The 13,975-nt window shown below is 40.8% G+C and overlaps 1 protein-coding gene across 2 annotated transcripts in view; it reads right to left on the reverse strand.

Moving 5' to 3' along the window:
* The window catches only part of fhod3b (formin homology 2 domain containing 3b), a 98,707-nt gene extending 85,049 nt beyond the window's left edge, over positions 1-13,658 (reverse strand). Inside the window, exons 1-2 of one of the 2 annotated variants that reach the window (XM_074684260.1) lie at positions 13,126-13,658; positions 6,116-6,222 (exon numbers count right to left, since the gene is read on the reverse strand). In XM_074684260.1, the coding sequence (XP_074540361.1) occupies positions 6,116-6,222; positions 13,126-13,290 (272 nt within the window). In that variant the 5' untranslated portion in view covers positions 13,291-13,658. The remainder of the gene's footprint in view (positions 1-6,115; positions 6,223-13,125) is intronic. The other variant, XM_074684261.1, reaches the window with a different exon arrangement.
* Between the last annotated feature and the right edge of the window lie 317 nt (positions 13,659-13,975).

The following is a 13,975-nucleotide window of genomic DNA, read 5'->3' on the forward strand; positions in this document are numbered from 1 at the left end:
ACCAGAGCCTTTTTGTCACGAACGTCTGCTTTCTCTCCGCTTGACTGCAACAGTACCTTGGTGCTTAACCAAGACCTGAGGCTACACAGACCAACATGCTCATTATCAAATTAAAAAAATGTGCATAGAATGTAAGTGGGGTTTAGACCCCTCCTCTGCATTTAAAGCTCAAAACTGGGCATTCCCATAGACAGTGCGATGAGTGTGGAGTCTAAACATGGAGAAATAATCAAACCTAAAGACAAATGGCAGCCAAATAATAAATTGGCCATGTGCTGTGATTTATTACTTTTCTATACTTTTGGTTTTCTTTTGCTTTTGGAATGCTCTGGGTTTCTCCCAGTGATCTTATGTACGGCTAAATCTGCTTAATTGCAACATCATGCTTTGTTGCTTCCATTTTAACAAGGCAATGCCTATTTTTAAGATATTTATGAATAGCAAACCTGACCATGAACCAACACAATACTTTTTACACAAGTTGTACCGTATTAAATCCATTACCTTACAGCTCAAAACTAGAGGGATTTATAGAAAATATAATGAAAACATATGGGCAGTTTATTCCTAAAAAGAAACACTGCACATAAATCTTTCACCTCAATAGCACTACTAATATTCATTATCATCACTTTACCTATCAAATGTTCAAACATGAACGCAGCTGTAGCAACTAAACCACTTCACCTGCCAATAAGCTCCTTCAAGGTTCATATTATTTTCTCGTACGCTCTCCCATCATAAAGCCCAGTCCTAATCCTGAGACCAGGGGTAGCAACAACTGGCCTGGTGGATGATTGCCAGCACTATCTACGGGAGCATTACTGGCACTGTTTATAAAACAACACAAAATGTGTACCAGCAGAAAGGTAACACACGTAGTTTGGATACAGCAAAGCCAGTAATACTCCTCACAAGATTAATTAATGCCAGACACGAAGGCCTCACAGACGTTGACTGACTCAGCATTTCTTAGTGAACACCCCTGCTCAGGAGACTCCTGCATCAGTGTCTTCAGGAGGACCTGTGAGACAGGGGCGTGTGAGGCAGAAGAAACAAGGTAAGAGACCATGCACTGCAGTAATTTCGCTGACCAGGTCACATACTGGGATCATATATTCCCCCAGTAAGACCTGTAAACAAGAACAACTGGTGTTTCATTTCCCTCCTTGAAGTTGTGGCTGCACTCGGTTTGACAATTCCTCTGTTTCTATTCAAACGTGCCTTTTCACCTCAAATGAAAATCTTGTGTGCTTAAAGCATCTACGAATCAATGTCGAAGTGGGTCCGAAAAAAATGAAAATAATGAAAGCGGAGCTGCCCTTAGAGAGATGAAAGGATCTGATGAGAAACACTGAATAGTTGAGGCCTATAAAGAAAGAACATTTGAATTTTAAAGGCCAAACTTCTAACTGGTTGTTGAACACATCAAGAACACTCAATAAAACCAAGAAGGGCATATTCAGCACAATTTGTTGGGTTTCAGACATGGGCAGTGCATTGCTAAAAAGTGACTTCTTCTGTGCTCTGTATCAGCAACACATTTCACATGCTGAATCAATTATAACGTCAATAAAAGGACTTCATGTTATCTTCTTAAGTCTAGCCTGGGAAAATGTCCTTGAGGACTTAACTCTTTACTAATCATCTGCCAATCAATGTCAGATTTAAACAAAAATCAACAAAAGCTTTAGACTTATGTTCCCCTGAACTTTAAAACAGACACCTCATAATCAACCCATACAATCCACAAGATATTGAAGGGCAGCAAATGTTTATAATCACATGTAAGATGATCTGATCCTCACTACACCCCTAATTCTACATGAGGAAACTGTGCTCAATTAATCTATCACTGATAATCTTAATGACTGGCTGAAAACTGTGCAGTCATCTGAGCACATCAGTCTTATTGGCTCAGTTTATCACCTGAGGTGAGACTGTATCAGAGATGGGATGAAGATTTATGAGTCACAATCTCCTATAGCCGGGCTTCGAACTAGGTGTGGAAGTGATTATGGCCCCTAAGCTTCCATGACATGGATATCTCCTGGCTCTGCAGCGCTCTGTGAGAAGATCATACTTTAATCTGTTTGTAAAGACACTAGGTATGACACAGGCGTCTCAGGAATGTAACCTGTCATTAGTATCAATTACAGATGGATCAGATGGTCAATGATCAGGGGAGTTCAGCAGTATATGAAAATATGACTACTCTTTTTTTTTAAGGCGTTTGTGGCAAGGCTTAAAGGGAAAATAATGAAAGCAACATTTAGCTTGTTAACTGCTTTGAGTGTGGTGCTGCTACTTTGACATCAACTTGTTAAACTAAGAAAAAAAATGTAAAATATTAAAATATGATTCCTCGAGTTAGACGTGTTGGAGTAATCGCTATCCAAGAGTGCTGCTGACAGACTGTACGCAATTAAACTAGGCCAAAACCAAAAAATGGAACAAGTAAAGGTGAACTGCATCGTCAGACCTTTTACAAGCTCAACAATCATCAAATCAACAACAGCAAGCAGTGGGGGGTGTAATCATGGGCACATCAGCACCATAAAATACCAGTGAGCAGAACTACCCCATTTACACAAAATAATTGGCTAACCACCTTCACCCCCAGCCTCCTCAGACAACACTGTGTGGGTTTAATGACACACATCCATACCAGCCTGTGCCAGCTGGCACATTGAAGGCCCCTGGCAGGCTCGGTCTTCGACGAGAGAAGAAGCGGACCACTTTAACCTCACAGCTCTCAATAACCTCCCATAAGCTCCTAACAATTTAAGATGGAGCTGGGAAAGGACGGCACTCTCAATGTCCAATAGAAACACCAAGCCAGAGAGCAGCTTATGAGTTCCAAGTTAGACAAATAAATCCATACATGTTTGTGGTCCAGCCGACCAAGAACTGAAATGCCAACCTTCAGTTTGTGATCAGCTAAAATAGGCAGCATATAAATGATTTATCAACATATTGTGCAGTACATGAAAAACATATGGAGTCAATAAAGTCATTGGCCGAAGAACATGCAAGAAAGGGAATTAGGAGGATGACAGTTTGAAATGTATCATCTTTATCCAGGTAATGTTAAGACAAAGCCGCGTTTAACTACATAATACAGGAAACAATGCTGTTAAATTAGTTTAAATTTGTCCGATTGTAGAGGAGCAATTGCAGTTTGGCCACTTCTAATGAGAGCACTGAGGTAACATTCAACAGAGATGAGGGCGATTACTCATGAGACGTGTCTACACCTCATAAGTGGTTTAGATGACCTCAGTGCTGCTGCTGAGCCAGGGAGGCCAGGTACTTTAAAGGACACGGGTAAATGAAAGCCATGGAAACTCTGAGATATGTAGTCTTTGAATAAAGAAAAATGTCATCAGCAACAGCTAAGGAGTAATACAACACACTAGGGATGCACGATATTATCGGCACAATATCGGTATCGGCTGATAAAAGCTTAGAAACACGTTTAGAAACACGGCAGATCTAAAAATTTCTGCCGATAGGCACAGCCGATAAGGTGCTATTCAGTTAGGATTATTATTATTTTCCATCTGAAAAATAAGCTCCTTAAAAAAAATGTAGCACTTCATTTATTTGCACTGCAGAGCTCTGTGTCTGTCACCAGGTTGTTACAGTAGCTCTAAAATAATCAAATGCAACTTGGTTATGTTTAAAAATGCATTGTACATTTAAAGTTCATGTGATCTAAAGAAATTATTTTTCTGTATTTCAATACTGAATGTCTTGAGTTTGAAAAAATAATACATTTCTTATTTATGGTAAAATCAAATGTTTTTTGTCTTGTTTTATGCGTGTTTCTTAAACAAATAAGACCGTCACAATTAGAGTAACATATAAATTCCAGTAGAGGATAGACTTAGCTTTCTTTACAGTGAAAAAAACCAACAAACTTGTGATTATCGGTATCGGCCAAAAGGGGTTTCGATATATCGGCATATCGGATATCGGCAAAAATCCAATATTGTGCATCCCTGCAACAGCTTAAGTATTGATTTCAAACGAGGTGTTAATTCAATACAACAACATAGATAAGCAAAGGGCTTATATTGGATATTTGAAGCCTAAAAGATAGTCAGTGAGCATGTTGTGTAGTTAATGACTCCTCATAAGAGAAGCTAAAGATAAAAATATTCAACTTAAATTGTTCTTCCACTAGAACCCTTTTTTTACCTGTTAGAACTTTTTGGGGGGATTAATCAGATAAAGGGGTAGCGTGTTGTACAATTCACAAGGTGGGATGTAAAGTGATAAAGTTCCATTTTAATTCTTTATGACTGATTGTTATACTTTTGTTGGTTGGTTTTCAGTTATAGCTTATTGCTTGTTTTTGAGTTTTGCTGTATTCTCTCTTTCAATTATTTACCCAGGGCTACCCGGTGATGTACTGGTTAGCACTGCTGCTTCACCCCATAAAAGTCACGATTGGAATCCTGATTTGGGCAACGTGAGCTCGTTCTGGGTACTCTGGCTTCCTATATGAGTTCAAAAACCTGTTCACTAGATCAAATGATGATTCTTTGTACATATGGGCTTGAAAGATTATCTGTCTCTCTGTGATTGACTGACAACCAGTCTGAGGTGTACCCCACCTCTTGCTGCTCTCGGACAGCTGGGATAGACCACAGACAGTAGAAAAAATGGACGTCATCTTGCTCGGCTCGAAGTGAGGTCACCACAAAAACTGCTCCCCCTGGTGACTGGCTGCAGTATAGGTAAAAAAAAATCCGGCTTTCCAGTCATTCCAGATGGGCTATGGTCAAACTTTTAAAATTAATACACTTCTTAGAAATGTTTTTCACATCACATTGTTGTGGAAATTTGAAGATATCATTTGTCTGCCTTGTATTCAAGTCCTCTTTTTTCTGAAAAATTTCATTTTCATTAGTTATACAAAGTTAAAAATGAGATTTTACGTCATGTTTAACAATGATTGACAGCTGCCGTTCTCTGGTATTTTTTTCTGGGATTGTAAAAATGTTGGGAGGTAGAGTCAAGAAGTGATTAGACTCTTGTAAGAAAAAAAAAGCATTTTTATTTTTGTCTCTTGGCTCCACTCAGATTCTCCCAGAATCCCTCATCGTCTCTACTGCGCAGACTCTGGCTGCACAACTGCTACAATGGCTGGGCCTGTGACGGAGGTATTTTGGCTTCAAAGCGTACCATGGTAAATGGCTGAGCCACACTGTCCACTCTATATACAGTCTATGGTATAGACCTCCATAATTTACCCACACCTGATGCTATGATGCTGATTAAGTTCAAGCTCTGGCCTGTTCAGCATTTCTCTGCAAACTGTTTGCTCACAAAGGTCTAGTGCTGAAATGTTCCATTTTTTTGTAAGTTGGACAGGATTTTTGCAAACTTTGCTCCTCCACTAGAATCCTGCATTGCTAAAAAAAAAAAAAAAAGAAGAAGAAGAAGTTGACTAAAAGTGTCTCAGAGGGAGTAGAGTGTGTCTCATCGGCTCTGTGACAGACTTCACCACCTTCAGAGAGTAACTCTCGAGTGAGAGAGCTTGATCGTCTGAGGCCCTGAAAGGGGATTATTCCACTAACTCATCCTGGAACAAAATCGGGAACCTTATGATTCAAATCTTTGCTAATAAAATAAAATCAGGCAAAATAATATAACACCAGAATATTAATATGTATCCCCAGAGCCAAAGATTTAAACCCTGTATCTTTTCCTTCTCATCTCCCAAACACTTTTATGTGTCTCTTTCTGGAAAAAAACAGTAATCACATTGTCCTGATTATCTCTGACTGCTAGAGCAGGGAAATATTTTTGGTGTTTTAAAGCCAGATTTTTGTAGGGTGAAGTAACTTATGACTATCAACCTGTATGGCATTGCCAGCTCCCCTTGTATTTCTGATTGGAAAATGCTCTTGACCTAATAAAAAGACTGTGTGTGCAGAAACATATTACTATTTTTATACAGGTGTGAAACTATATTTACAATTCTGTTTACTTAAGGAAGGTTATCTTTTAAGCATTTTAATCCCTGCATGCTCTTTGTTTGCTTCACTCAATAATGTCAAGAGAAAGATGAGAGCAGAAGAGATAGAGATGATTTTTATCTTACCCTCCTTCTTCCTGAAATCCCTCCAGTTCATCTCTTTGCTCTGCCAGAGTTGACTCCAAGTCCAGGTAGCTTCCATTATGGGACAGCTGAAGGGCACAGTCATCCGGCTGTAAGAGAAGAGGTCAGTTAAACACTGTGAGTCTTCAATCCTCTTCTGTAAAAAGGCTAAGTAAATGTGTGTAGTCCATTTATTTAACAAAGTGCTGCTCCTGTCTGATCAGATCCAAACCCCCAAATCAGTTGAACTGGGTCAAATTAGGACCCCCAGTTCCCAGGCCAACCAGGAACATGTGTTAAACTAAAGTTAGGAAACATTCTCAAAAATCTTAGGGGGAAAATCAATCAAGGAGTATGCTGAGGTTTTTTTTAAAGTGGCTGTGCCCCCGGAAGGTTAGACTTCTGCGTCTGTAAAACAGCATAATAACTGATGAATTTACTTATTGCAAGAAAAATACTGGTTCGTGACCATATGCGTTACTCATGACAGGGTAAGGCTTAAATCTTTCAAATATGTGCCACAGTTGCCAAAACAATATCACTCACTGGAACTATATCTACATAAAAATAACTTTTTTTCTAATTTTATGGGCCACTAGGCAAATGCAACAAGTACTGGAACTTTATGTCTACAGCAGACCAGAGAAAATTATGTTATCAGCTCCTGTCAGCGCTTCACAATGACAAACAGGGCAAGGAGTCATTCAGAGCAGCCTGGTGCCTCTTATCCCCACGCTCTCCCAGCCTGATACACTATCATCAGACGAGATGATTCTGCACAGGAGGTCTGATTTGTCCGGCCTTGAACGGTTGTCATCAGTTGACTGTGGTCAGGAATGAGACTGTCTGCTCACTTTGTGGTTGACCTCCAAATTGGAGATGTTAACCTTTCATATTCAGTGTCCATCCTCTCAGCAACTTCAACAGTGAAGCAGGACAGAAAAACAGAATTAGCAAAGGGAGAAGAAATTAAGGTGGATGACCAGTAATAGGGCCCCCCACAACAACACATAGCACCTGGAGTATTTAACCCTCATCAGGTCATGTTGAATGGTTGTCAATAGATAGAATGCAATTACCTCCTAAAGGAGGCTTCAAGTGTTTCGCTCATGAGCGAGCAACATATGTCAACAAATATCCAACATGTAAAACCATGTGTTTTCAAAATTAGACCTGTTATTGCAGGGTCTTATGCCTGATCTGATTTCCTCTCGTATATGACAGTAACTTAATTGAACGTGACGGCAAAAGGCTGGGAAAGACATTAAGGGTCTGATGGTTTGATCTGTTGGGCCACTCTGTTTGTATTACTGCTCTCCAGAACTAGAGGACTGTGTCATATTTGAGAACTAAAACAAAACATGTGGTTTAAGGATAACGCTCTCTCTTTGCCCAACTCTTTTCTCTCTGACTTTGAGCTGTCTTGTTTCCTTCCCACGATCTTGGTAAACCAAAAGATTATTGGTAATATAATAGTTGTAGATTATTTGGGGCTGTATGTCTTTTTGAGGGAAAGAATAAAGGGAGAGTACAATGCCAATGTTTTAAACAGACAAAAGGAAACTTAAATTGCGCAAAAAAATCCTGTTAGAAAGTGATTAGTTTCAGCTAAATGTTGGTGATCTATAGATAAAGTGGACTGAGACAGAGGAAGACAGAAAGAGAGAAAAATGAGACAGGTAGACAGAGAAGAAGATGAATAAACAAAACCACAGTGAACACAGGCAGATGAGGGAAACAAGTGCTTCTCCAGATTACAGGACAGACTCTGGACTGAGAGGAATTCCAGGCATAAAAGACAAAGTCAGGCTATGTATTTTTATGCCTATATGCACTGACATGCCTTTTAAAATAATGGGTGTGACAGTAATATGAAATGTACCATGAAGGAGAAGACAAGCTAAATCATACATACGCTGACAAGTGGCTGAGTGAGCGCTATCTTCAAAACACTGAAACAAACCAAGAGAGATCATGAAGTCTTTAACAGACTGCATGCCTACTATCTGTGTACTGGTGGCGGCTGCTGGTCAGTTAAGGAGGGGAAGCTCATTTTTTTCCGGCCTACATCATACATTTGTTTATTTATTTAAACGTAAATTCTTCCCTCTGTTCATTTTTAAGAAAATGATCTGTGACCCTGTTGTACCAACCAGGTGTTTTTTCCAGGGATTTTATTGGTGTTCCCTCAACGCCTGTTGTTTTTAAGAAAGGTAAACTCGCTGCGGATCAATAAAGCCTCCGGATCAGTCCAAAACAACTGAATGTAAAACTCAGACTATGCTCCAGTGGAGGGTTATACTTCAAGATCGCTACCTGGCTCATTTCAATGTCAATCAAAAAGGGATTCGGCCTCAGACAGATCATCCAATCATCATGCAGAAGCCCAGCGTCCAGGCCAGCCCACTGCCTCATAGACCCCCAGAGACTCTCAGCGTCCGATGGGCAGGACAAAGCCCAGCGTTTATCCAATGACCGCCCAGTTTCCACAGTGGAACAACCCACTCTACGCTTCCCCGCTGAAGTCAGAAGACGCTCGGTGTCCGACTGTGGTGAGACGCCATGGGGATGAATGAGAAGGAGGTCGAGCCAGTTACCTGTGATAGGTAGCTGATTCTGAACAAAGATGAAGGAATTCTAGCTCAAATTTGTCAATGAAATGTACACACAGCAGTACATATCAACACTTTTGGGGGGAAATTTTAGGGAAAGCTGAGCTTCCCTTGCAGTCTTAGAGCAATTGCCACTGCTGTGTACTGGTCATCCTTTGTAGGTATCAGTTAATTTATTTTATTTGTTCATTTATTTCTCACTTTCTTGCTGTTGAACTGTTTTCATATGGTTATGAATTTGATTGGAAATTGGTAATAAACCAACTGTACAGCAACAACTAACAATGTCTTGCCATATTCACTATCTAAAACCATTTTTTAAAAAGAAGCCTGACTTTTTTAACCAGCAATCAAAGTGTTTCCTCAAATTGCCCTGAACTGCTGCCTATCCAGACTTTCCACCGAGAGTATCAAGAAAAACTCAGATATTTCTCAAGTACGATAGCTTCCAAGGACTGTTTACTGCTAGAAAATCAGTTTTCACATACAGTGCAGGGGATTGATATTGTTTTTCTCAAATCCTCGTCAACATTTTGAGGGGAATTGGATTAAAGTGAAATGAAGTGTTTTGGTTTCTTTCAACCTCATGCTCTGTATCAAAACCTGAAATAGACAAAACACTGGGCTGAATTTGTGGCAGCAACCAGTAATTAGCTGACTGTGGACACAAAAATGCACTTCCCTCACAAGGTTTTGGCTCACAGACCAAAAACAAAAACTCAAAGTAAACAATAAGACTCTGCCGTTAACCAGCCCTTATCTCTACATCCATCCAATTCACCAAATACCCCAGGATTTATCTCCTCACAAGAGTCCCTGCTAGTACTTGGTGTTATCAACCTGGATTACTGTTTACAAGTCTTGCTGTGTGTGACCATGCCAGGCTTGTGGATCTAAATGGCCCTTAATCCAGGAAGAGTGCACCCAGATTAATAGTGGCAGTGGCTTCTTCAGTGTTCCCCCACCCAGGACTTGAACCCACGATGGCCCTGCAATGGCCAAGTCCAGAGATGTAACCACAAGCGCTCTGCTCACACACTGAGGTCTGGCCTCTCCCTTCAACCACCATACTGTGGTCCACTGACCGGGGAGGCAGTTAAGGCAGAAAAGACTAAAAATAAACACCATGCAGTTTCCAATTAAAACCTGCTATCTCACTCCAAACTTCCTCTCTTCCAAACAGAAGAAGACATTTGGAAAGAGAAAGCATAGTGTGTGAAAGGTACATATTTGAAACTCAATAGCTTTGCAATAACAATACTCTTTCCATAGTCTAGCCAAATGTGTCCTGTGTCCTCCAACCTCACACATTTTACTTTTAACTGCACTATCCTCTACTCAAATACATCTAACAAGAGAAATTCTAGATAAACTTCACAAATGAAATTAAGGATGGTATTTGTAGACTATCTTCTAAGAAAAAGTGACTCAGAACATATCCGATTATATCATTTAATGCCTGACAGACAAACCTCAACTGTAATCTCAAATTTCTGTCAGGCATGCTGAGGATGAATCTACATCCACAGATGCTGCATTCTTCTGAGAAGGAGCTGTGCGCCGAGACAGACAGCCCTTCAAAATGCAGAGACCGGCAAAACCTCAACTCTGCATAACAATGTGTAAAAGAATTCAAAAGAGCCCTGACAGGCATGAAGCAGGAACCTGTATTTTACAGCATTTAGCATAACTTCTCATTATAGGACTCTGTAATTTCTTCAGGGAAAAAATGCATGAAAACAACCGGTCGAAAAATTAAAATTGGTGAAGTGAGAGTCCATTCTCCAAGACTTAGCCACATTTTCCCTCCCTTAAATTCTGCCTTGGAGTTTGATGCCAGGATTCAAGGCCATCAGGCCAAAAGCTACAAAACACTGACTGAAAAGAAAGCATGAGAAGGACTATTGATCCACTGACTTGAGTCGACATTTATAGCAGAATTGGAATAACTCCAAGGTATTTTTATACGCTTTATACTTCACCACCTGACAGGGACAATATATTTCTCATGAAAACATCCTGAGTAAGCCTGAGTAAGATCATGACTTGAGTTAATAGAAAAACATGGTTATGACAGGATCCTTTACTTAAGTTGTTAATAAATATTAGATTCTCTTTGTAAGTGATGTAAGTGATGCAGCAACTCAATTGACTGCACCATGATATTTGTGGACAATAGTGCTCAAAGTATTTCCTGATGCTCTTAGAAAAGCTGTTGCTTCTATGCAATGACTTATGGAAATTAAAATCCTTCCTAACACACTACAGACACAGTTGCCCAATCTGTCTTTGGTATTTCAGCCTAAATAAACACTCAATCCTTATTGATTGTTGACCTTGTTCAGCAGCATAGCCATTGTCCCACCCTAATCACAACACACATCTTAACAACAAGCACATACACACTTGTTCGGATCTTCCCTCTTGAGGCTGCCGACTGAAACTGACAGGAGCAGTACAGAGACAGCATATGCTAGCTGTTTTGACTCCCTCAGCACCATGTGTTGGCAGAGTGCTATTTATACCAGAGTGACCTGCTCCATAGAGACAGAGAGCTCAAAGACAACAGGTTTGTTGTCTAAGGTATTTACAGGGTCACACCAAAGTCACTCTGTCCAATCCTCAGTGCGTGAATCAGAAAAGTCATCACTCAAATGTAGTTGAAGAGTTGCAATCAACCTCACAAAACGTATATATAGTTTTCTCCTTACTCAGGGTTAACCAACATGGGACCAAATCTCACAAACAAGGCACTGCAGAACCTTCAGCTGGTACTCCCTCTCTGTCTAGTTTGTGGTCCAGCTGGCCTCATGCTTAACTGGGACCAGTCGACTGTGCAAAGTACATCAGCTCTTTGTTTGTGTTTTTAATTCTGCTGGCTTCCCTCTCCTCTCTCCAACAGTGAAATAAAGCATTCCCATCCCATCCTGCTGGTCAAACTGAGTGGGCTTCAGAATGAGAGCCAGACTTGTGGTGATCCACAGCATCCTGAAGCTTCTATGACTTATCTCACCAACTTTACCCAAACAAGATGGAAAACCATTGATGTGACAGGATGAATAAAGACCCTAATTAACTTTCGATTTACTCAACTACGCAACCAGACTGGGATGGATGCTCAAAAAAGAATGTGCCATAGATGCTAAAGCCCCTCTTTGTTCAAATCTAAAGGTCAAGAGATGAAGCCTTTGAAATTTTATTTGGTGGCCCAAGGTCTAGAAACTATCTTTTAGCAGGAGTTTCCTTCAGTGGCACCCAATAGTAAAGAGCTGGAAATGTGGCTCATAATGACATTGACATTGTTGTTGTTGTTTTGTATATGGATTTAATACTGAGTCCTTACAGCCCACCAAGGACAAAATTTCAGTTATCTAGAACAGCTTTTTACTGCCTTTGCAGTGGTCCGTTTTGGAAAAGCCAATTTATGCAGCTAAAACTATGTGTTCAGTTTTGACTGAAAGTGGAATTAATAGCAACTGATGAGACATAGCTAACCAAACACAGAGATGTAGCAGTACACAAAGAATAAACTCTGATTCTGACTGTGAAAATGAAAGAGGGATGTAAAATAAAGGTAAGTTATCAAACATGAAGAATAAAGATCCAACTGATATTTATTTTTGCACTGATCTAAATTGTTTAAAACCCCAAATCCCAGATTGTGGATCTATCGAGGAAGGGGAATTACCCTCCTCCATCCCTCAACAGCTGACCAACTGGCCATCTGACCCCACCTTCTCCAAATGGGTCTGTGTGGTGACATGAGCCAAAGTGGTTTCTAATGCTGACTTCATGTATTAAAAAAAATGCTCATTTTGCAACCAAAGGAAGAAAAACTCATGCACATCTATAAAATGACTACTTTTATCACAGAAGAAGTTAAGCCGTTAGGGATAAGTACTTTTTTAGGAAAGTCAAAGAGCTACTTTCTGATTATTTCACGAGACTATTACAACTTAACTTGGTCTTGTCTTAGTCAAAATAACTGTATACCTGAAAACATTGTAAACTTTTGAAAACCATCTCTAAGTTAACAGATGAATCCTAAGATAAGCAGGTTAAACTGGGATAAACACTAACAACTGCCTTTCTCTTCTCAGCTAGATAATGGTTGTTATCCACTCCAATATTACCAAAAGCAGCCAGATAATCTAGTAATGCATAGGCATTACACTGAACCTTCAGTAAGCTGATGTCCCTCCAGCAGCATCCCCCATCAGCAAACTGCTTCAATTCACTGACTCCACAAACGGTCCATTAGGTTTGTTTGGTAGTTACCCCGATCAACATGTTCAAGCTAATAATTAATTTAGCATCTAACCAGAGTTAACTTTTCACCAAGCCCATTTAAAGCAACATGAACACAACTTTGATCAGGAAATTCAAGAAGCATTCCCTTACCTTCTGCGGAGCTTTCAGCAGCCTGTGGACTCCAGCGATCTGATTTATTAGAGGAATATCTTCCCTGAAAGTGTACAGAGGTGGTCTGGTGGGCTCGGGGAAATTGGTGCTGTTAAATGGATCAGTATCATCTAAGAACTGCACCCTGTATATAAACGTTGCCATGATGTATCCATGCAAGGCGCTTTGAGAGAATGAAAATAGTGGATGCGACACCACAGCCTCTGACAGACAGGCAGCCCCCCGGGGGGCAGCGGACTACCGGCAGGTTTTCTGCAGTAGCACAATCCTGCACCCTCTGTTATCCTTGGAGCTTCTCCATTCGCTTCCCGCAGCGCAGAGGTCTCAGGACAGTGAGGTAAAGATCCAGAGCACCACCTTTGGAGATACAGTCAGTCAGAGCGGTGCGGGGAAGAGCGGGGCGGCAGTATCCAAGGACATTGCGGGCGTATGAGGTGCTGAGGCAGACTGCGGACGGGACTGCTACACTTGGCGCCTGGTCTGCGTGAGCGATGGGAAACGGACGGCACCCTCCTCCAGCACTAACTCTGCCAGCGGAGACAGCAGCCAGACTTCAGCCGGCCGAGGGAGCTCATATTACAGGCGCAATGGCAGCCTCCAGCGGCCACGACGGAAAAACACACACAACTGTGGCTGGCAATGACTCAGCTCTACAAGCAACGGTGAAGCAGTTAGAGCTACCAGAGCAAAGATATTTCATTGGATGATATGTATTCAATTCACGTTGACAGAGTACATTACTGACACTGTGAACTGTATGTTTCACTCCACCTCAGGCTTTCTAACTATGAACCCCCAAACAATTACAAACGTGTTGTTTGAGACTGCT

This window comes from Halichoeres trimaculatus, unplaced genomic scaffold, assembly GCF_033239565.1.
Source record: "Halichoeres trimaculatus isolate MK-OKI-2021-1 unplaced genomic scaffold, fHalTri1.1 fHalTri1_scaffold_12, whole genome shotgun sequence".
Classification (NCBI taxonomy): domain Eukaryota; kingdom Metazoa; phylum Chordata; class Actinopteri; order Labriformes; family Labridae; genus Halichoeres; species Halichoeres trimaculatus.